The sequence below is a fragment of the Panthera tigris genome, chromosome X, assembly GCF_018350195.1.
Source record: "Panthera tigris isolate Pti1 chromosome X, P.tigris_Pti1_mat1.1, whole genome shotgun sequence".
NCBI classification, from domain to species: Eukaryota; Metazoa; Chordata; class Mammalia; order Carnivora; family Felidae; genus Panthera; species Panthera tigris.
The window spans coordinates 6,862,922-6,884,305 of record NC_056677.1 but is presented as its reverse complement, the minus strand read 5'-3'; the positions used below and the strand labels follow the sequence as shown (position 1 = coordinate 6,884,305).

General features: G+C 49.4%; 1 protein-coding gene across 6 annotated transcripts in view; it reads right to left on the bottom strand.

The window, feature by feature from the left end:
* The window catches only part of SHROOM2 (shroom family member 2), a 157,442-nt gene that overhangs the window by 17,800 nt on the left and 118,258 nt on the right, over positions 1-21,384 (bottom strand). For all 6 annotated transcript variants that reach the window (XM_042974107.1, XM_042974108.1, XM_042974109.1 and 3 more), the window contains one exon: positions 1,359-1,937. In XM_042974107.1, coding sequence (XP_042830041.1) covers positions 1,359-1,937 — 579 coding nt within the window. The remainder of the gene's footprint in view (positions 1-1,358; positions 1,938-21,384) is intronic.

Below are 21,384 nucleotides of genomic sequence, written 5' to 3'. Positions count from 1 at the left end.
TGCTGAGAGCGTGGAGCCTGCTTTGGGATTGTCTCTCACTCTCTCTCTGCCCCTCCCGTGCTCATGCTCTTTCTCAAAATAAATCAATGAACTTAAAAAAAAGAGAACGGCTTGAGACTCTACAACAAAAAGGTCTAACAGAACTTTCTGGGATGATGGAAATAAATGGTATGTGTGCCATTAACCACACGTGGTGCAGCTGATGCACAGAATTTAATTTGTTTTTCATTAACTTCCATTCCTACGGCCACATGTGATTGTGGCTACCGTATTTGACAGCAGGGGACATCGGGGCCAGAGCATTCCCTGCTGCAGGGCTCACCTGTGCACTGCAGGATGCGAGGCGTCCCGGCCTCTGCCCGCTGGATGCCAGCAGCAACACTCGCTCTTCAGCTGCGACACCCCAAACCTCTCCAGACACAGCCAAATGCCCCCCCGGGGGCAAAGCCACCCTCCCCCAGATGGACAACCACGGCCCTAGCGAGCAAGATGAAAATTCTGCACTTCTGACCTTTCCCAGTTCTTCAAAGGCACTCTGAGAGGACGGCAAAGGGAAACATTCAGTGTTCGGGACCGGTCGGTCCTTGCCTGACCATATTTATCAACGTCTCCACGGGCACGGCAGACAAGTCCACGTCGGAAATTCTAACAGCAGCGCCATGGAGTTGAACAGGTTTTTCCTCTGCCTTTATAACATGTGTATACCAGCCCTGCTTTTCACATATGACACAGAAAAAAAATGTGTTGGGGCACCTGGGTGGCTCAGTCGGTGAAGCGTCCAACTCTTGATTTTGGCTCAGGTCTGATCTCACAGTTTGACCGTGTGAGGCCCCGCGTGAGCCCCACATGAGCCCCGCATGAGTCCTGGCTGGGGCTCTGCGGTGACAGCGTGGAGCCTGCTTGCGATTCTGTCTCCCCCTCTGTTTCTGCCCCTCCTCTGCTCACACTCTCTCTCAAAAATAGAAACATAAACCTACAAAACGTGTGGAAATACCGGACATTATGAAAAACACCAAAGTCTCCTGAAGGCGTCAGGCTTACTGCACACCGGACTCTCCAACCAGACAAGTGCTCAGGGAAAGCACAGCCCTCATGGGCAGATGCCCGGAGGGAAGGCACACACCACCGCTGGGCCTGGACCACGGGGACAGAGGACAGTCCGCACCTGCGGCACATCCCCTTTGCTCCTGGAGAACAGGGCACCCCCGCCCCGACCCCAAGTTAAAAATCCACGTGGCCCCTGGAGCTGTGGGTTGTCCCCCATGGGGTCCAGACACCGCCCACACCGCCCAGGAAAGACACCAGGGACACCTCCCGCGGGAGCCCAGGGAAGGGCAGGTGCGGGGCCAGGGCCCTACCTGGTGGAACTCTCGTCCTGGACCAGCAGGGGAGGTCTGTCCGTGAGCTTCTGCGGGGCGAACTGGGGCGAAGGGGAGCGAGAAGTCTCCATGGCGGCTGGGCGCGGGGCCCGCAGCGAGGAAGGGAGCGGGGCTTGGCGCTCAGGCCCGGCCCGGTGCCCGTCTACATGCCTCCCCGCGCGCTCGCCGTCTTCGGGCCTTTGGCCGAGGGCCGGGCGGGGGGCGCACGCGTCCGGGGCCTCGGGGGACGGCGGGGGCCCGCTGGGGGTGCCGCCGGCCAGGCCCCCCAACTGCCCGGGCTCACGCTTGGGCGGCGGTGGCGGCGGCGGCCTCCGCGGGGCTGGCTGCTTGGGGACGGGCGCGGCGCTCAAGGGCCTGGGCTCCTGCCCGCGGGTGTGCGGGGCCGAGGGCGCGCCCTCCGAGGATCTGTAGTCTCGAGGGAGGGTCCCCGCTCGGCCGCGGGCCTCCGGGGGCACCTCCGGAGCCCCCCAGGCGGGAGACGGCTGACCGAGCTGGGCCGGCGTCCGGGAGTCCTGCTGTCCTGCCGCACCGCTTGCCGGCCGTCGGACATCTGCTTGTCTACAGGGAGAAAGTGTACAAGTGAGCGCACGATGCCAAGCCGCATCTCTCCAAACCGGACTAGATCCAGATCTCGATGACCTTCTTAACTCATTTTCGGGAATGAAAGCCAGATACGTTTTCCCACACCTGTCCCCGCCGTTCGTGACGCGAGGTATCCAGTCCAAGCACACACAGGAGGCTGCATGTTGCTACCTCACGTAACAGGACGGGAAATACTAAAATCACACGCACACACTTAAGGTACAGACATGTACTTGCAGACACAAGTTGCATTGTGGGGCAAGAAAATTCACACTTTATTTATTTATAAAGGTTCAGACCTCTTAAAAATTTTTTTCAATGTTTATTTACTTTTGAGAGAGAGAAAAAGAGAGAGACAGAGACAGAGAGCGTGTGGGGGAGAGGCAGAGAGAGAGAGAGAGAGAGAGAGAGAGAGACAGAATCCAAAGCAGGCTCCAGGCTCTGAGCTGTCAGCACGGAGCCTGACGTGGGGCTTCAACTCGGGAACCACGAGATCGCGACCTGAGCCCAAGTCAGATGCTTAATGGACTGAGCTACCCAGGAGTCCCCTTTACACATTTTTGAAAACAACACTGGTGAAAAATCTCATATGGCTATATTTAGAAATATTTATTTCTTGATGTAACAGTATTTTTATGTGGCTTATTTAGGAAAATTGCCATTTACAAAAAGGCATAGAGCTTTCTAACATGAGCCTCAAATCAATTTATGAATAAAGCCTTTAAAATCAGTAGTATATTATTTTTCTCCTAAAGTTTTATTTATTTTGAGAGAGACAGAGGCAGCGTGAGTAGGGAAGGGGTAGAGAGAGAGGTAGACAGAGAATCCCCAGCAGGCTCCATGCTGCCTGCGTAGAGTGTGATGTGGGGCTTGAACTCACAAAGCCGTGAGATCATGACCCGACCCAAAAGGAAGCGTTGGACGCTTAACCGATGGAGCCACCCATGCACCCCAATCAGTCGTATATTATTAAAAAGGAGAAAAACATGGGGCACCTGGGTGGCTCAGTTGGTTGACCGTCCCACCCTTGATCCCTCGATTTTGGCTCAGGTCGTGATCCCAGGGTCAAAGGATCGAGCCCCACGTTGGGCTCTGTGCTGAGTGTGGAGTCTGCTTAAGAGTCTCTCTCTCTCTCTCTCTCTCTCTCTCTCTCTCTCTCTCCCTCTGCCCCCTCCCCCACTCATGCTCTCTCTCTCTCTCAAATAAATTTTATTTATTTTTTTTTATTTAAAAAAAAATTTTTTTTTTAACGTTTATTTTTGAGACAGAGAGAGAAAGAGCATGAAGGGGGGAGGGGCAGAGAGAGAGGGAGACACAGAATCAGAAGCAGGCTCCAGGCTCTGAGCCATCAGCCCAGAGCCCGACGCGGGGCTCGAACTTACGGACTGCGAGATCGTGACCTGAGCTGAAGTCGGACGCTTAACCGACTGCGCCACCCAGGCGCCCCTCTCTCAAATAAAATTTAAAACAAGAGACAAAAACAAAGACTTTGAGCGCTGCAGTGGCTCACTGATCATTCCATACTGCTACCCATTCCCAGCTCTACCGCCACATTCGATGCACATACGCGTGTGCTCAGTACGCACAGACGCACACGCAGGAAGGTCTCCGCAAAACCCGGACGGAGGCACACGCTCCAAGCACGTTTCTCTGCGCTGCAAGCAGCGCTCACTCACGGGCTAAGCACTCTCAACTCTGTGACAGAGCAGCCTGCCATGGCTTTGCCAGCACAGTTCCTTCCAATCTGACACAGTAAGAAAAGGAGCCTCTGAAGGACCGTTCCATTCAGGGAAGAGCAATTTGGCATTGACGAGATCACCTCAGAGCTGTTAAAGCAAACTCTAACGAGGGCAGCCGGGGGGAACCAGAAGACAGAGCACCGGTGCCCGTAAGTGACGTCCCCCTCTAACAAGCTAGGTAAGGCTTTCCCCCTCATTCCAGCACCCCCTTGGGGCCCAGGAGCGAGTCTGCCTCCTGGGATGTGATGCCCAGCCTGGGTGTTATGGATGCCCCAACCCCAGCCAGGCTGCTGCACGACAAAGTCCAGTGCCCGGCGCGTGTCCCTCTGGGAAAGGGCCCCTCAGCTTCAGCGGATGCTCTGGAGGAGAACCCTGACCATGCCCAAGTCCCTCCCCTTCCCGTCGTCAGCCAGACGGGGGCGGCTCCCCACCTTGTGCTGCCGTGAGCACAGCCACACACGGCTGGCCCCGGCCGCACCTAGAAGCTGGAAGCCGTCCACATCTGGGAGAAGTCCGAAGAGCTCAAGTCCCACAGGGGCCCTGAGAGAGGGCGGGTGTGGTCTCTGCTTTCAAGACGCTGAAGACACGGCCTCGGCTTCGAAGATGCACGGTGACAAAACAGCCAAGCAAAAGAGTTTAAAATATTAACCCAGCTTCAGAAAGTTAGATATGCAAGAAAAACATACATACTAGCTACACACTAAGAGAAACTAGAAGTTTTCAAAATAACTTTTTAATAAAAACGATTTTTTTAGATGTTTATTTTTGAGAGACAGAGAGTGAGCAGGGGAGAGGCAGAGAGGGAGGGAGACACAGAATCCGAAGCAGGTTCCAGGCTCTGAGGTCAGCACAGACCCCGACGCGGGGCTCCAACTCACAAACCATGAGATCATGATTTCAGCTGAAATCAGACGCTTAACTGACTGAGCCACCAAGGCACTCGGAGCCCTTCCTTTTTAAATGTTGAAAAAATTTTCAAGGATAGGGGCTCCTGGGTGGCTCAGTTGGTTGAGTGTCCAACTTCAGCTCATGTCATGATCTCATGGCTCATGAGTTTGAGCCCGCATCGGGCTCTATGCTGACAGCTCAGAACCCGGAGCCTGTGTCTCCCGATTCTGTCTCCCTCTCTCTCTCTGCCCCGAACCCACTCGCATTCTCTGTCTCTCTCAAAAATAAACATTTAAAAAAAATTTAAAAAATTTTCAAGGATAAAGTCAATGGTGATAGAAATGGTGATAGAAAGATCCACACAGAGTAAGAAAATAAGAAGTCTTAAGGATTTGCCAGCAAAGGCACCTAACCATTTAGCTCCTAGGAATGCCTGGAACAGTGAGTCAAGCCATACAAAGGAACATTTAAAAGGCAGCTGCATTCCAGACTCCCAGCAATTGATATGCAGCTCAGGTCACTCACTGCCATGCAGAACATGCTAATGACACGTTATCAAGGAGAAGGCTGCTCCAGGAGGAGGCTCCCAGGATACCTGCAACCCCTGAGCAGGTGGGAGCCCAGCGCCTGGGTCTGAGGCAGGGCAGCAAAGCAAAACAAACCTCATCTGGATTCTCTCTCTGCCCCTCCCCTGCTGGTGTGCACTCTCTCTCTCTCCTAAAATAAATAAATAGACTTTAAAATAAAAGCTGACGGGTGCCGGGGTAGCTTAGTCAAGTCAGCATCTGACTCTTGATTTCAGCTGAGTTCATGATCTCATGGTCGTGGGTTTGAGACCCAAGTCCGGCCCAGCACTGATAGCATGCAGTCTGCTTGGGATTCTCTCTCCCCCCAGCGCCTGGCTGTTTTCTCCTCTGCCTGCTGCCATGAAAGGTCCGAGGCAGGGCAGCGAAGCAAAACAAACCTCATCTGAAGAGGAACCCCCACCCCCCGCCCCGCCCCAAGGCCACATAAATGCTGCTCAGGACCCCAGACACCCTGTGATAGGGGCAGAAATGACCAGAAGTCCAAAAGGAGAAAGACTATATACAGACACATACATACACACACACCAAATGCCCAGGAAATCCCATCAACACTGGTATTATTCAAATCTACGTTGTTGATTTGGGGATGCGGCCGGTCAGCCCCATGTCTAACTGTGCTTTCTAGATCCGAGAAGTGACGGTTTTATTTCCAGGTTCTTTCTGCTCGTGATGAGCCCTGTTGTGGCCCTGGGTTCCTCTCTCTGGGCCACAGGTTTCTGTTCCGTCTCACACAGGCCCTCTGCTCCTGGTCACCCGTAGCCCAGGACTGCTCTCACTCTCCAATGCTTGCGTGGTTCACAGTCTCCACTCGCCTCACTGGCCTATAAGTGCCTCCACGGAGGGCAGGAGACCAGGCTATCTTCTTGAAGCCTCACAAGCAAATATTGCATGCACCATGGCACACGGTCACCCAAAATCAACGTACAAATGCACCTGCTGCTTTCAGTCACTGTGCACAATGGTAAGGAGCAAGGCTGTGTTGCTTTCCTTCCTCCCTTCCTCCCTCCCCTTTCTTTTATGTTTATTTTTTATTCTTGAGGGAGGGAGGGAGGAAGGGGGGGAGGAGAGAGGGGGGGAGAGAGAGAGAGAGAGAGAGAGAGAGAGAGAGAGAGAGAGAGAGAGAGAACAAGTGGGGGAGGGGCAGAGAGGGAGACACAGAATCCAAAGCAGCCTCCAGGCTCTGACCTGTCAGCGCAGAGCCGGATGTGGGGCTCGAACTCACAAACTGTGAGATCATGACATGAGCCGAAATCGGATGCTTAACCGACTGAGCCACCCAGGTACCCCATTTCTTTTCTTTTTTTTTCTTTTCTTTTCTTTTTTCTTTTCTTTTTTTTTTTTAAAGTTTACTTATTTACTTTGAGAGAGAGAGAGAGAGAAAGAGAGAGAGAAAGAGAAAAGAGAGAGAGAGAGAAAGAGAAAAGAGAAAGAGAGAGAGAGAAAGAGAAAAGAGAAAGAGAGAGAGAGAAAGACAGCAAGCTGGGGAGGGACAGAGAATCCCAAGCAGGCTTCACACTGTCAGCTCGGTGCCTGACACAGGGCTCGAACTCACAAACTGTGAGATCATGACCTGAGCCCAAATCAAGAGTCGGATGCTTCACGGGCTGAGTCACCCAGGCGCCCTGCGAGGCTGCATTTTCTGAGATGCAGCCAGTCAGGTTCTCAGAGAAATAACTTTGCAGGTGAACATTCCCATCATAAGTGAACATTTTTAGACTGCTCTGCAATCACTAATTAATTCAGCACTGCTTTGCAAGTAGGGTTAACCATTGTCTCCATCAAGGAAAAGAGAAACATTTCTAGCTCTCGGATGACTTACGTGACGCGTACCACAGGGTCCTCCTTTCCTATGTACTTAGAGGGACAATGAGAGGAGAGGGACACACGGTCACTTGTGACTTGGACACACATTTCCTGCTCACGGCTCTTCCTCCTGATGCACTTCAGTGTCTGAGGCCATGGTGAGGCTCTGGCCCACATTTCATTTGGGGTTTCACTAGGCAGACGCTTCCCATCACAGCACCATTTACCAGCTGTGTGACATCGGCAAGAGACAGTGTGTCACCAAGCCTCATTTCCTCACCATGGGATACCGCGGGGGGGAGCCACGCGAGGCAGAGGCGGCAGAGCCCCCCGCGCGGCGGGATCCATGTGGCGGCCCCCACCGGCCACATGCTGCGCGGAGCCCCCAACGGGAGAGTGCCCCGTGTGGCGGAGCAGACCCGAACGCAGGTCTCTGTGGCAGTACCACGTACCCCCCGCCCACGCCACGCCACGCCACGCCACAGCGCGGCACGGCGAGGCAGGGCCGCCCAGGCCTCCACCTGGGGAAGGGCATCCCCGTGGCAGCTGCTCCGGGGCGCTTATGGTACCGCCACAATCCCGTGGGATGGAACTGCCCAAGTGAACGACGGGGAGAGACAGAACAACCTTCCGGTGGAAGACAACACTCGGGTGTTTCCTCCTTTCATTTCAATATTGCGAAAAATGTTAACTCCCACCGTTCACAAAGCCAGCCCGCCGCTGACGCCAGCGACGGACAGGGTGGCTGGCGTACTGGAGACGGTTCAAGAGCAGTACTTGCGAGTGTATGGGGCAAAGCCAGGTCTACACGGGACAAAATGACTCCACAGGCCAACCGGGTAGGACTCGGAAGTGCTGCCTTCCAGGCAGAGACAGGCCTCCCAGAAGCGGTGGAGGTCGACATTCACAGTTTTAGGTGGCACACATCCATTGCCTGCGGGTATGGAGGACGGCGATTTTGCGAAGGCTGGAACCGTTTATTAGAAATCACAGCTTCTCTCCCTGTATCTGCACGGAACACCACCAGGCAGGCTGTCTCTAGAAGAACACTGCCACCGGACATTCAGACGAGCCAGGTGGCTGGACAGACACGGGACGCTCACGCCACAAGTACAAGTCTCCGGAACGAGTCCCTGGTGTCTCCGCTGATCTTTGTGTGCCCCAGGGAACTCCCAGCACACACACATGGCCTCAGTGAAGCACACGCAGGAAGGTCTTCTGTCTACACAGCACCCCTCAGGGCCAAACAAGGTGGGAAAAGGTGACGATGATGGGCAAGGCATGGAAGCGAAAGAGGCAATCGACCGATTCACTGATGAACGGACGGAAACGACTAGAAACGTCTCCAACAGCATGAACACCCAGGGATAATGGCACCACCCACTCTTTCCTTGGAAATGCCAGACTACCACAGGATTTCCCAGATGGTGAGCCCCTGGAGGCTAAAGGCTGTCTGGCTGTCGTATCCCAGTTTCCAAGTATGCAAACGACATCTACCAAATGCATGGACAGGTACACTAGTGATGAGGGAGAGAGCGGTTTCCATGAGTCCTGTCCCAATTCCGTGTCTCGCAGAATCACCTTCTGGGAGGGGAGGGGCGCTGAAATCGTTTTCAATCCAGTCATCTCTTTACTGCAACGTCTCCACTAAAGTTATTCCCTCTGCGTCAGACCCAAAGAGGCTCTCTCTTCTGTGATTCTAATGCCACACGGGGAAAGAAATCACTTTAGAAAATCAGATGAATGTTACTTCTTCATTATCTTAACAGATGGATAAAAAGACTTGCTTCCTTTGGGTTTTGTTTTTTACTTGCAGGAATTTGGGTGGTAAATAGGAATGAAGCTGAATTGAGAGGGACTGGTAAGACGTTTGTAGTTAAGTGGAGGAGAACAGATTAATAGAGAGATTCCACACACACAGAGGATCCAAATCAGAACGTACAACAAGCACAGATTTCTTGAAGGACTAGTGTCCAATCACAGAACATACTTAGATTTAGAGACTGTAGTCTGTGACCGCCCCTCAAGCATCCAACTCTGTGTTCAGAACACATGTTTTGAATCTATTCCAGGCCTCTTTCATTTCTGTGGCTAGAGACACTTGTTCCTGGTTCCAAGATGTGACACTTGGAAATTTTTGTTTGTTTTAATGTGTTTATTTCATTTGTTTTTGAGAGAGAGAGAGCGCGAGAGGGCACATGAGAGGGGGAAGCACAGAGAGGGGGACAGAGGATCTGAAGCAGGCTCTATGCTGACAGTAGACAGCCCGACATGGGGCTCAAACTCACGAACCGTGAGATCATGATCTGATGATCTGAGTCAAAGTCAAACAAACACTTAACCTACTCAGCCACCCAGGCACCCCTGAAAATCGATGAATTGTTTTGTTTTGATTGAACCAAAATCAGGCAAATTCTCTCTGCCAATGAAAGCTCCAGACCAGTAAGAAACAGGCACAAATGGACTAAAGATGACATTTTCACGTGCTCGGTTAGCAAAGTTTTCTTCAGGCATTCCGTTATCAGCTTTCCTAAAAATACGTTCTGTGCAAAGTTCAAAGTGGGCAAGCCCGATCCGAACTGCAAGGTTTTAGAACTAGCCGAACTGATCAAATCAAGATTTCAGGGGGAAGTGGGGCTGGCCAATGACACTGCTCCACTGCTGGCTATAGACTGCACTCACTGTGGTCTGCAGGCTTTAAGTAGGTGACCCGGCAGGGCACGATTAGTCTTCTGAAACCGCAGGACACAAGAGTGTGTGCCACAAGTCACCCCACAGTCCCAGCGCACCCTGCTGTCTCTTCTGATGGGCGTTGGGATCCCCTGGTCCAGCCAGGACCCCACTCTCAGCATGGGTCGGCCCAAGTCCGACCAGAAAATACCTGAAGCAGGACACACAATACAAACCACAAGAGATACAGTAAAAAGTTCTCTCTGCCTTCTGAGACCCTGGCAGCTCCTTCCGCAACTCATGGGAAGCTATTACCAGTTTGAAGCCTATCAAAGGAAACAGGGGAAACGTAATCAATGTCAGAGGCTTTTGACCCTCCCAGGCATGAGGTTATCCTGTCCATATTTCTTTCCAAGATGTGTAAAAAAGCAGCTTCCTGAACCCACCCCTCCAATTCTCAAGAACATTCTGAAGGAACGTAGGGGATGATGCTACAGAGATGCAAATCTAAGCTCTCCTCGAACTTACTCCACGAGAAGCCAGCTCGGGGCAGAGGTAGGGGCTGATGAGGACACGTACGCCTGCAAATCTGTTATCTTAGCAAAAGCCCTCCTGGGAATCTGGATGTCAAGCCAGTGCTGAGAATCTCTGCTTTATGGGACCCTCCCCTCCCAAATTCCTTCTCTCCCCTTGTTCTAACCACTTGATCTGAGTATTACAAACTATGCCTGAAGCTTTAATCCTTGGCTTGGCATGTCCTTTCGAAACCAGACGATCATCCTCTGAAGACACAGTGAGATTAAGTACCCCTTGGTACCAGCCTTGGAGGGATAAAGCCTTGATGTTTCATTCTCCACGAAGAAAGGCTTCTCAAACCCTGGGCCCAGGGGATTTGGGCCTTGGCCTGTAGTTTGTCAAACCCTGCTCTAAAAGGCAAGGCAGATATTAATTTCTAAACAATTTTAACTCCTTTTGCTAAGTACTATGAAGCGAATGCCAAGGGAGAAAAGAGGAGAGACTTTACAGAGAGGAGGGCCTGCTGAGTTCCTCTAAAGCTATGATTTTATAACTGCAATGGCTCCTTTTTAGCTATTAGTGGGAGCAATGGTCTCTTGTGAACATCCTTGGGTGAACCATGGTGAATGTTGCAACCTGTCGCTGCAAATCATTAGAAGCAGTCAGAAGGAAAAATCAGGTTAGTATCGTATTATGGCAGACACTTCATTTACCTCAATAATAGTTTCGGGAACATCTAGGCTGCGTAAGTTTTTATTAGGTATGATCTGTTCTTGATAAAAACTTAAAAGCTGCAAACATTAGGGCACAGGGAACAAGTGATACATGAATTTGGGTTTACCCTACATCTTGTGCCCTACATGTACAAGCTTTTCTCCCGAGCCACTTAAGTTTTTAAAAACACGTGTTTGTATTCCTAGAGATCTAGCTATGGATCTGGGAAGTCTTGACATTATAGAACATCTCCACCTCTATTCCTCCCCACACCCCACCACAATTTTATCTTTTATTTTTATTTTGGGAGAGAGAGAGACAGAGAACACACACATGCATGCAAGAGGGGGAGGGGCAAAGGGAGGGAGAGAGAGAGAGAGAGAAGGAAGGAGGGAGGGAGAGGGAGGGAGGGAGGGAGGGAGGGAGGGAGGGAGAGAGAGAGGGAGAGAGAGAGAGAGAGAGAGAGAGAGAGAGAGAGAGAGAATCTTAAGCAGGCTCCAAGTTCAGTGCAGAGTCTGACTCAGAGCTCGATCCCATGACCACACCACAATCTTATCAAGGTATTGTTTACACACCATAAAATTCAAGCGATGGGAGGTTTGGGTAAATGTATAGAGTTGTGTATTCACCACCACAATCAAGTCAAAATACAACTGCACTGCCCCAGAAAGTTTCCCTCTTGCTCTAAGGCACTTACTACAGCCCTGACTGAAAACCCTGTAAGGTAGTGTGTTTGTCTGCAAGGACAGCCAACTTTAGGCAGACGTAGAAGATTAAAATTCCTTAAAACTACAAGTCAGGGGCGCCTGGGTAGCTCAGTCAGTTAAATATCTGACTCCTGACTTCAGCTCAGGTCATGATCTCATGGTTCATGGGTTCAGGCCCTGCATCAGGCTCTGTGCTGACGGCGTGGAGCCTGCTTGGGATTCCTTCTCTTCCCTTCTCTGTCTGTCCTTCCCCCATTTATGCTCTCTCTCTCTCTCTCTCTCAAAATAAACATTTGGGGAAAAAAAACACCTACAAATCAAACCCTACTGAAATCATTGGGAAATGCCCATTTCAACAAATTTGAGAGTGAATCTATTCACGACTTGCACAAATTAACGTTCTGAAAGCAAAGCCACGTTGCAGTGACCTTTCCAGACTGTGAGCAAAGTATTCCATGGGAAGGATCAGCCACCCTGGGCATTTCCACTCTTCTTCTGTCCTCCCCTTGCTGCATTTTACAAACATGCGTATGCTTTAGCCACCATTAGCATGGAAAGTAGATGTGCCTGACCCTGTCCCCCAGAAACTTCTGGCTCCTCCTGCCACCACCACCAGATCAAGGCCAGACTGCATGCTTGATCTTGCAGGCTCCCTCTCATCCCTCCCAAGCCACCTGCCACTCCTCAGGGATGCATGTTCCTGCAACATACATTTTGGCCAAAGGCCCTCCCCTGCCATTTATGCCTCACGGTTTCCATATCTCTGCTTTGATCCACACTCTTCAGAATACGCCCCATGGACACCATTCCCATTTTCTTTAAGATCCAACCTTTTCCATGAAGCGTTTCCAGGACCTGTTTTTGTTTTTGTTTTGTTTTGAGAGAGAGAGACAGACAGAACGTAAACAAGGGCGGGGGGGGGGGGGGGGCAGAGAGGGAGACACAGAATCTGAAGCAGGCTCCAGGCTCTGAGCAGTCAGCATAGAGCCCGATGCGGGGCTCAAACTCACGAACTGCAAGATCATGACCTGAGCTGAAGTCACATGCCCAACTGAGGAGCCATCCAGGTGCCCCCATTTCCAGGACCTGTTGACAAACAAGCCTTTCTTCTGATGAACCCCCATAAGGATTTAATCTTTACCTGTTTGTCCCCAAACTATACTCAATTTATCTGTATTATTTCCGTTGAATATCACTTCTCCTGGATACGGTGATAACACCCACTTCTGTCCGTAGGCCTAACGCAGTGCCCTGGCACAAGGCAGGCTTCAGCAAAGACTCAGTGAGGTAACAGGAAGAAAGGAGGGAGGGAGTAAGGGAGGAGAGGAAGCCAAGGCCGGCAGGCTGATTTTCTTGGGCCTTCTGACTACCTGACATCACAGTATTTATTTCTGTAACCCTCCAAAATTCATATGTTAAATCCTAACTCCCCCTCACCCAGGGGATAGTGTTAGGGGGTGGGACGTGGGGAGGTAATTAGGGCATAAAGATGGAGCCCTCAGCAGTGGGAGAGTGCCCTTGTAAAAGAGACATGAGGGGCACCTGGGTGGTTCAGCTGGCTGACTGTCTGACTTCGGCTCAGGTCATGATCTCAAGGTTCACGAGTTTGAGTCTTGCATCGGGCTCGCTGATGTCAGTACGGAGCCTGCTTCTGATCCTCTGTCCCCCCCTCACTTGTGCGCGCTCTCTTTCTCTCTCTAAAAAGAAAAAAAAAGAGAGAGAGACACAGGAAAGCGCTTGTGGCCTCTCTCTCTGCCCTCCACCACATAAGGACACGGCAAGAACAGAGCTGTCTGCAAACCAGGAAACGGGTCTCACCAGGAACCAAGTCAGTTGCACTTCAATCTTGGATTTCCAGCCTCTGGAACTGGTGAAAAGTAAACGTCTGTTGTTTAAGCACCAAGTCTACGGTAATCTGTTATATTATTATCTTCCCTGACAACAGAGGAGAAGATCCTTCAAGGGAGATTCTCTCTGTACCTGATTCCATTTTGCAGGCTTCCTGGCACCTCACCACGTAAATACAGATCAGTAACCAGAAACATACTGATGTCACCCAAAGACCTGTCCACAGAGCCCGTGGTTCTGATCGAATACTAATTAAAACGTAGGGGCAAACACACACACACACACACACACACACACACACACACACACACACACACACACACGCACCCAGTATGCTGGAGCTGTGAGGCCTGGGAGAAGATTCCATGCCCCGACCTGGTCTTAAATGAGAGGCGGACGGCGTCAGCTCTACTGCGCAGCTGTGTCCTGACTCAGTCCTTGCAATTTCACATCACGTTGCATGAATGCTATAGAAACTGACGCAACTCACAGAAGCAGTTAGGTTTCCTTGCCCATTAAACACAATCTGAAGCCCCTCAATTTTTCAACAAAGCGATGACCATAATAAAAATATTAACTGGGGACTGAGTAGCCCTTTACTCTTTCCAATGTGTTTGTATCTATAGTTAAATGGCTTCTATGTATTTTACTTGGACGCACTTACACCCTGAGCAATCAAATGCTTTTGGGGCGGTGGGCCACAGCAAAACTCACAACAGGAACATTATAATGAACATAAAAACATCCCGATGAGGGAGAACGAAAAGGAGAAAGGCACAGGCATGGAAAAGTGCTCAAGCGAGCAGACCCTGGCAGGTACGGAAGTCTGACAGCTGTGCCTCAGACGGGCTCCTGTCAACCAGAGCAGGTGGCCGGAGGTGCTGGGGTACTGGGTAGGCGGGCCCTTCTCGATTCTTCAGCACACACAACCCTAACCCTAACGTCCATTGGCAGAGGGCAAGCATAACTGAGAAAATCCAGTACTTCTGCCTGGCCTGTGAGGACACTGCAGCCCCAGAGCCTACGTGACTTACTGATAACCTGAGCTAGGGTGTAGATATTCATCTGTGACTCCTACTCTCTGTCTACAACATCACGTGAGACACTCCTCTGAAACCCCTATGTTCTTCTCTTCCTGACCAGTTTTATCTTCTTTGCAAAAACTCTGTAGAATGTTTCAGGTGGCAGTCTACAGCTCATAGTAAGGTCACAGACCCAGAGCCCCAGATGGTTATGCTTGTGACGTCACTAACGCAAAGGCTAGTACACAACTGCCAGGGGCCAGGAGCCAGCAGGATAGGAATGGACTGTGCAAAACCACCAGGCAGGGGCAATGGCATGATTATTAAATACTTATACACAGAAAAGGACAAAACTAAGCATAACCAACCCTAAATGTCTGAAAAGCACACAACACACTTCAGGGATCTGTCTGCAACCTAAATAACAATGATCATGAAGAGAGAGGTCCTACCGCCAACAGGAAAATGAACACAAGATATGAACAGTAATGAACCAAAGAAAAAATACAAATGGCTAGACAAGACACAAACTCAACTTCGCTAGTTACTGGGCAAATGCAAGTTAAAAATGAAATTGCTCTTTTCCTGTCGAATCACAGAACTTTTAAAATGTCTGATGTGGGTGCCTGGGTGGCTTAGTCAGTTAAGCATTCGACTTCAGCTCAGGTCATGAGCTCACGGTTTGTGGGTTCAAGGTCCGTGTCGGGCTCTGTGCTGACAGCTCAGACCTTGGAGCCTGCTTCAGATTTTGTGTCTCCCCCTTTCTCTCTGCCCCTCCCCTGCTCACACTCTGCCTCTCTTTCTCTCAAAAATAAACATTACATTTTTTTTTTTTTAATTTATAGTTGGGGCACTGGCTGGCTTAGTTGGTTGAGTGTCCAACTTCAGCTCAGCTCATGATCTCAGGGTTCGTGAGTTCGAGCCCCACATTGGGCTCGTTGCTGTCAGTGCAGAGCCTGCTTCAGATCCTCTGTCCTCCTCTCTCCCTGCCCCTCCTGTTCTCTCTCAAAAAATAAATAAGCATAAAAATAAATAAATGAATGAACAAATAAATGTCTGATGTGGCCAGAGTTTTGAGAAAGCAGGACTGCCCTAGGCTACTAGGTGGTAGGGCACAAACAGCACGCACTTTATGGAAGGCAATTTGCGCGTATTTCCCAAAAGCCTACCAAGCAATTCCGTATCTAGAATTTGATCCTAGGGAAATCAGCATGCCAGAACATGAGTATTTCACAAGATGTTTGCTGCAGCCTCACCTATATAACTGTGAAAGTGTGGAAATAATCCTAAAAGTCTACAGGACCTCTACTGGACATTCGTATCTTACAATGCCACGCATCATACACAGAACTTCCTTATATATTTTTAAAGTTTTTCTTAAAAAAATTTTTTTTAATGTTTATTCATTTTTGAGAGACAGAGATAGACAGCGCAAGTGGGGTGGGGCAGGGAGAGATGGAGACACAGAATCTGAAGCAGGCTCCAGGCTCTGAGCTGTTAGCACAGGGCCCGACGCAGGGCTCGAACTCAGAGAGTGTGAGATTATGACCTGAGCTGAAGTCAGACACTCAACCGACTGAGCCACCCAGGTGCCCCTAAACTTTTTCTTTTTTAAATGTTTATCTATTTTAGAGAGAGAGAGAGAGAGAGAGAGAGAGCGCACACACAGGGACACACGAGTTGGGGAGGGGCACAGAGGATCCGAAGAGGGCTCTGTGCTGACCAAAGAACTTCCTTATATTTTTACTTTTTTGTTTTAATGTTTATTTATATTTGAGAGAGACAGAGAGAGAATGCGAACAGGCGAGGGGCACAGAGAGAGGGAGAGAGAGAATCACAGGCAGGCTCTGTACCATCAGTGCAGAGCTTGATGTGGGGATCAAATCCATGAACCTTGAGATCGTGACCTGAACCGAAACCCAGAATTGAATGCTTAACTGACTGAGCCACCCAGGCGCCCCTAGTCTCCCCATAATTTAAGAGAAAATCATTTGCTTCAGCTGTCTTTCTCTTACCACAATTGTATGTGACCCCAAATTCTCAAAATTCTATACACTGGATTGTCTAATTATTGTCACTCAGCTAAACCATATTTGGAAATGGGTTATTTACCCAATAGGCTTTAGATATATTAATTGTACATAAAAGCTTACCTTATATACTTTATTACTCTATAAAATGTCTAATATGTGAGTGTGCCTATGTTGTACACATATATACATATACGTGCATGCACGTGGATATAAATGTTAAAACACCTTCCTAGAGTTTCTAATTATTCCATCTTTAATGGCCTCTGAGTATGTTTAAGGGCCCACTGGCTAGACTTTGCAAGAGTCATTAAATAACAAATGTTATGCAAGTTATACCCCAAAGCACTTCATCTGTTAGCAGCTGCCTTTATGAGGCATTAGCACAGGACACCGGACGGGTTTGACTGTCAAGGGCACTGCTATTCCATCAACAAAGCCTGCAGGCAGGAACACCATTGGCAGACAGGAGCTCGTTTTATTTTAAATGGATCTCAAAGACATTAATGTGTGTGTGTGTGTGTGTGTGTGTGTGTGTGTGTGACTTATATTTATAGGTCTTCTTTCCCATGAATGTTGATGGCACTAAGACAATACAACCTGGGGGCTGGGTGTGTGACCTCAAGGGGGATTGCAGTGCCTGGCTTCTGTCCCTGCGAATGAAAAACTAGTATGGTCTCAAGGGACCTCAGAAATCAGTGATTCCAAACGCTTTATCCTTCCTTCCTTCTTCTTTTTTTTTAATAAGTATTTTAAAGCTTTCTCAGTCTTTTTTTTTTTCAATGTTTACATATTTGAGAGACAGAGTACAAGCGGGGGAGGGGCAGAGAGAGAGGGAGCCACAGAATCTGAAGCAGGCTCCAGGCCCCGAGCTGTCGGCATAGAGCCCGATGCGGGACTCAAACCCACGAACCGTGAGATCATGACCTGAGCCGAAGTCGGACGCTTAACCGACTGAGCCACTCATGCGCCCCTTATTATAGTTAATTAAAAAAAAAATCTCCTAAGTCCACATGAAATTTAACTTGATAGATGACACAAAATAAGAATATACTTTTTTCCTAATCTATTTTTTTCAACAGCATATGTGACATGATTTTTTTTTTATTTTTTTTTTAACGTTTTATTTATTTTTGAGACAGGGAGAGACAGAGCATGAACAGGGGAGGGTCAGAGAGAGGGCGACACAGAATCCGAAACAGGCTCCAGGCTCTGAGCTGTCAGCACAGAGCCCGACGCGGGGCTCGAACTCACGGACCGCAAGATCATGACTGGAGCTGAAGTCGGCCGCTTAACCGACTGAGCCACCCAGGCGCCCCGTGACATGATTTTTTCTCTTCTGTTGTTTTTCATGCGTTATTAAATCTTCAGTTAAAAAATAAGCTCATTTTTGGGCTACTGATTCTCTTGTATTAATTAACTTTTGTCTGTTCTTGAACCACTGCTGCACTACTTGAATTCTTGTTGCTTTATAATACATTTAAGTTCCTGTGAGGACTCGTCTTCTCCCTTATTACACTTTAAAAAATAATTTTTTGTTAAAGATTTTATTTATTTTTAATGTTTATTTATTTTTGAGAGAGACAGAGTGTGAGGAAGGGGAGGGGTGGAGAGAGAGGGAGACACAGAATCCGAAGCAGCTCCAGGCCCTGAGCCGTCAGCACAGAGCCCGACGCAGGGCTCGAACTCACGAACTGCGATCATGACCTGAGCCGAAGTCAGATGCTTAACTGACTGAGCCACCCAGGCGCCCCAAACTCCTTATCGTATGGACAAAGAAACGGAGGGTCAGAAAGGCAGCCTGCAAGTTATACCCGCGCAGCTCAGGATACACGTCCCCAGTCTCTCAGCCTGGTTAGGGATTCTTTGCACCACACGCCCCCTCGGGAGTCCACACTGCAATTCCTTCCCACTGCACTATAAGCATCCTGGATTCGAGACATGAAAGGTCAGAAGAGACTAGCTTTGCCAACGAGCACCGCCATCTCCTCTCCTACTTCCTTGTAGGACCTTTCAACGTCAGAGGTGGCATGAATCCGCAGGAACCCAACAGATTAAAAACCAGCCATACTGCACGCAAGGGCTGTGTGAATCCAGCACTTAAGCCCCGGTTTGCTTACTGTGAAGTGAACATGGTATGCAATGTGCTCAGGCCCAAGATATATGTGTGTGTGTGTGTGTGTGTGTGTGTGTGTGTGTGTGTGTATGAAAATGCTTGTGAACTTTAAGAATTAACACAAGAGATTCTGCAAATGTTTTTTTAAAGGCAAAAAACTAAGTAACTGTAGGATCTCGTCAGACCTCCAGCTCTGTCTAGAAGCTGCCCAGAAAGGACCTAATTATCTAAGGAAAAGCCAGCTAGAAAACCCAAGTGTCCACTAACCAGGGAAAGACGGGTTGATCCAGTGGACACAAAATAGCAGCCCTGGTTTCTACCACCTTGACCTTCTTTAATTTTAATGCACATAAGAGGCAAAGAATTAAAGGCCGTGAAAGTAAAGCAAACGCATTCTAAAAACCACATAACATATCAGCTTCCCAACACACCACTGAAATTCAAAGGTGGATTTGGGGGAAGCGGCCAGTCCATGTTAAACAGGGGGCAGTTAGCACAGGCTTCCCAGGGCCATGTCACTCCAGCTGGGCAAGAGATGCCTCGTACAACCTGTATGGTTAACACCAACATACATGTGCGTTCCGTTCGTGCATCTATAAGGATACCCTGCAAATTTTTAAGGGGTGTGTGTCAGCTTGAGTGTGTATGTATGTGAGAGAGAAAAGGAAACCATATTTCTTCCACCATGCATGACAAAAAGCAAATGTGGAGATGTACCTCCTACTACTGTCCGTGGAATACTTTTCTGCAACACAATAATGAAAAATATTTATAGAATACCCCTCAAAGATTCTGCTTCGCAAGGGAAATATGCCAGCCCTTCATCTGACCTGCACCCAATTTGCACATATTTTACGTGACATGTTTCATTCATTCATTCTGTAAGTCTTCAGTGTGGAAGGCGGCAGGCCATTTTATAGGTTTCTGAAAACCTTTCTTCAAACTCCTTTTCCTTTTTACTTCTCAACAGCATGGCCACTACATACGCATTTTAAAAGAACGCCTGCCCATGGGAGTCAGTAAATGCAGACTCAAACAGTGTATGCATGTGTGAGCATACACACACACACGTACATGCAGATTTTTCTCTGAAAATGGCATCCTCCCTCCAGACACAAAAGCATCTGCTAATAGCAAAGGCATTTCACAAATCTTTCTTTTACAATATAGAAGGTAAAGACTCAGAGCACACGTACAGTAAAACCTGTGAAGAAACGGCATGCCTCTAAGCTGTCACAATCACAGTGGGGAGCAAAACCTAAGACCTGCACAGTACTCAGAACCACACTGATTCCATTTTCTACATTTAGGCGTTTTTCACTGCAATTAGCAGTCTACGTGTGAATCTAGCCACAGAGCATTGTTCCATACCTAAACGTGCACACCTGATTTTGCTGCCCGCCCCCCCCCCCCCCCCCCCCCCCCGTTTCCATGTGGCCGACTCACCATTTCCTTTCAGTATCCGCAGTCAGTGCCTCGGTCATGAAAATGCTAATTTCCTACTGGCACAGAAAAAGCAAAGGCGAGACGCTGTTCACACCATGCCGGCCTTCCGCCGATCTCACGCAGAGCGATGCTCCCACATCCCAGGCTACCGGTCCCACCGGCACCATGGCTCGCAGCCCAGAATGCGGTACGGAAAGCCACTGCCTTCTCATTTCAGAGCACGTTTAGCCAACTGCCAAACCGAAAGCTGCGAAGTCTGCATGGATCCAGAAGCACAGAAGCGGCACAGGCGCGTGTCTGCACACGTACGTGCGTGCGTGCGTGCAGAGCTGGAATCTGCACCCCAACCTGCATCATTTTTCATTTCCAGGCAGCACAATAAACAAGGAAAACATTTACAGACCTCCCCGGATCTCACCCACTGTGCTGCCTGAGCTGACAACCTGCTCGTAAAGACAGGAGAACAAAAGAGACACTCGTAACTACACATGGAAGCAGCAGAGGCATGAGGCGACGGGTCCCATCCCGGGCGAGCTGCCTAAGAACAAATCCGGGAGTCTCTTACCGGCTCCCCGCTGGCTGCCTGCGCGTGGTGGAGCAGCGGGAACACGGCGGGTGCTCCCTCCAGGGACGGGGCAGCCTCACCCTGCCGCAGCCCCTGGGTCTAGCTGCCTCCGGCACAGAGGAGCCTCAAAGCCATGCTCACAGCAGCTGGCCTGTCTGTGCCTGCTGCCTCGTGATGGACAAGTTCACGCAGGCTCTGTCAACTCTAACCTCCCTGACTCAAGGCTCCCTTGTATTTCACGTTACTTCATCACCAACTCCTGACCTCAGGGGGAACATTCCCAAGGCTTCTATGCTTAGAACCCCCACCCCCAAAGACTTGCCCTTTTAAAGCTACCAAAAGGCTCGGGTGTCTTCCTCCTTACCGTTTAAAAGGAGGAAACACAGGAAAGCCTAGTGAATGTATTTTATGGAGCTTTGTCTATTTAACTATGCTAATCACATAGCATGTGCGATACACTGTTTGACCCTAAAACCGTAATAAAATCAGACAGAACAATGAAAGAAAAAACCCCACTGAAAAGCCTATTTTATATCTATCTGCATTCTCTTTATACTCTTGGGTTTATTACACACTCATTAGGAACATAATCTACCAAACAACTGATAAAGTATTTCCGGAAGTTTTACTGTGTGCAAAGCCTTCAGTGAAGAAGACAAAGAAGTCACAGGCTGACCGCGCCTTGGCTGACCGTGACTTACCAGTTCATCAGTTCACAATGATCCATATTTAAAGTCCCTGCCCTCCACCTCCCTTCCTAAAGCAGCCCAAG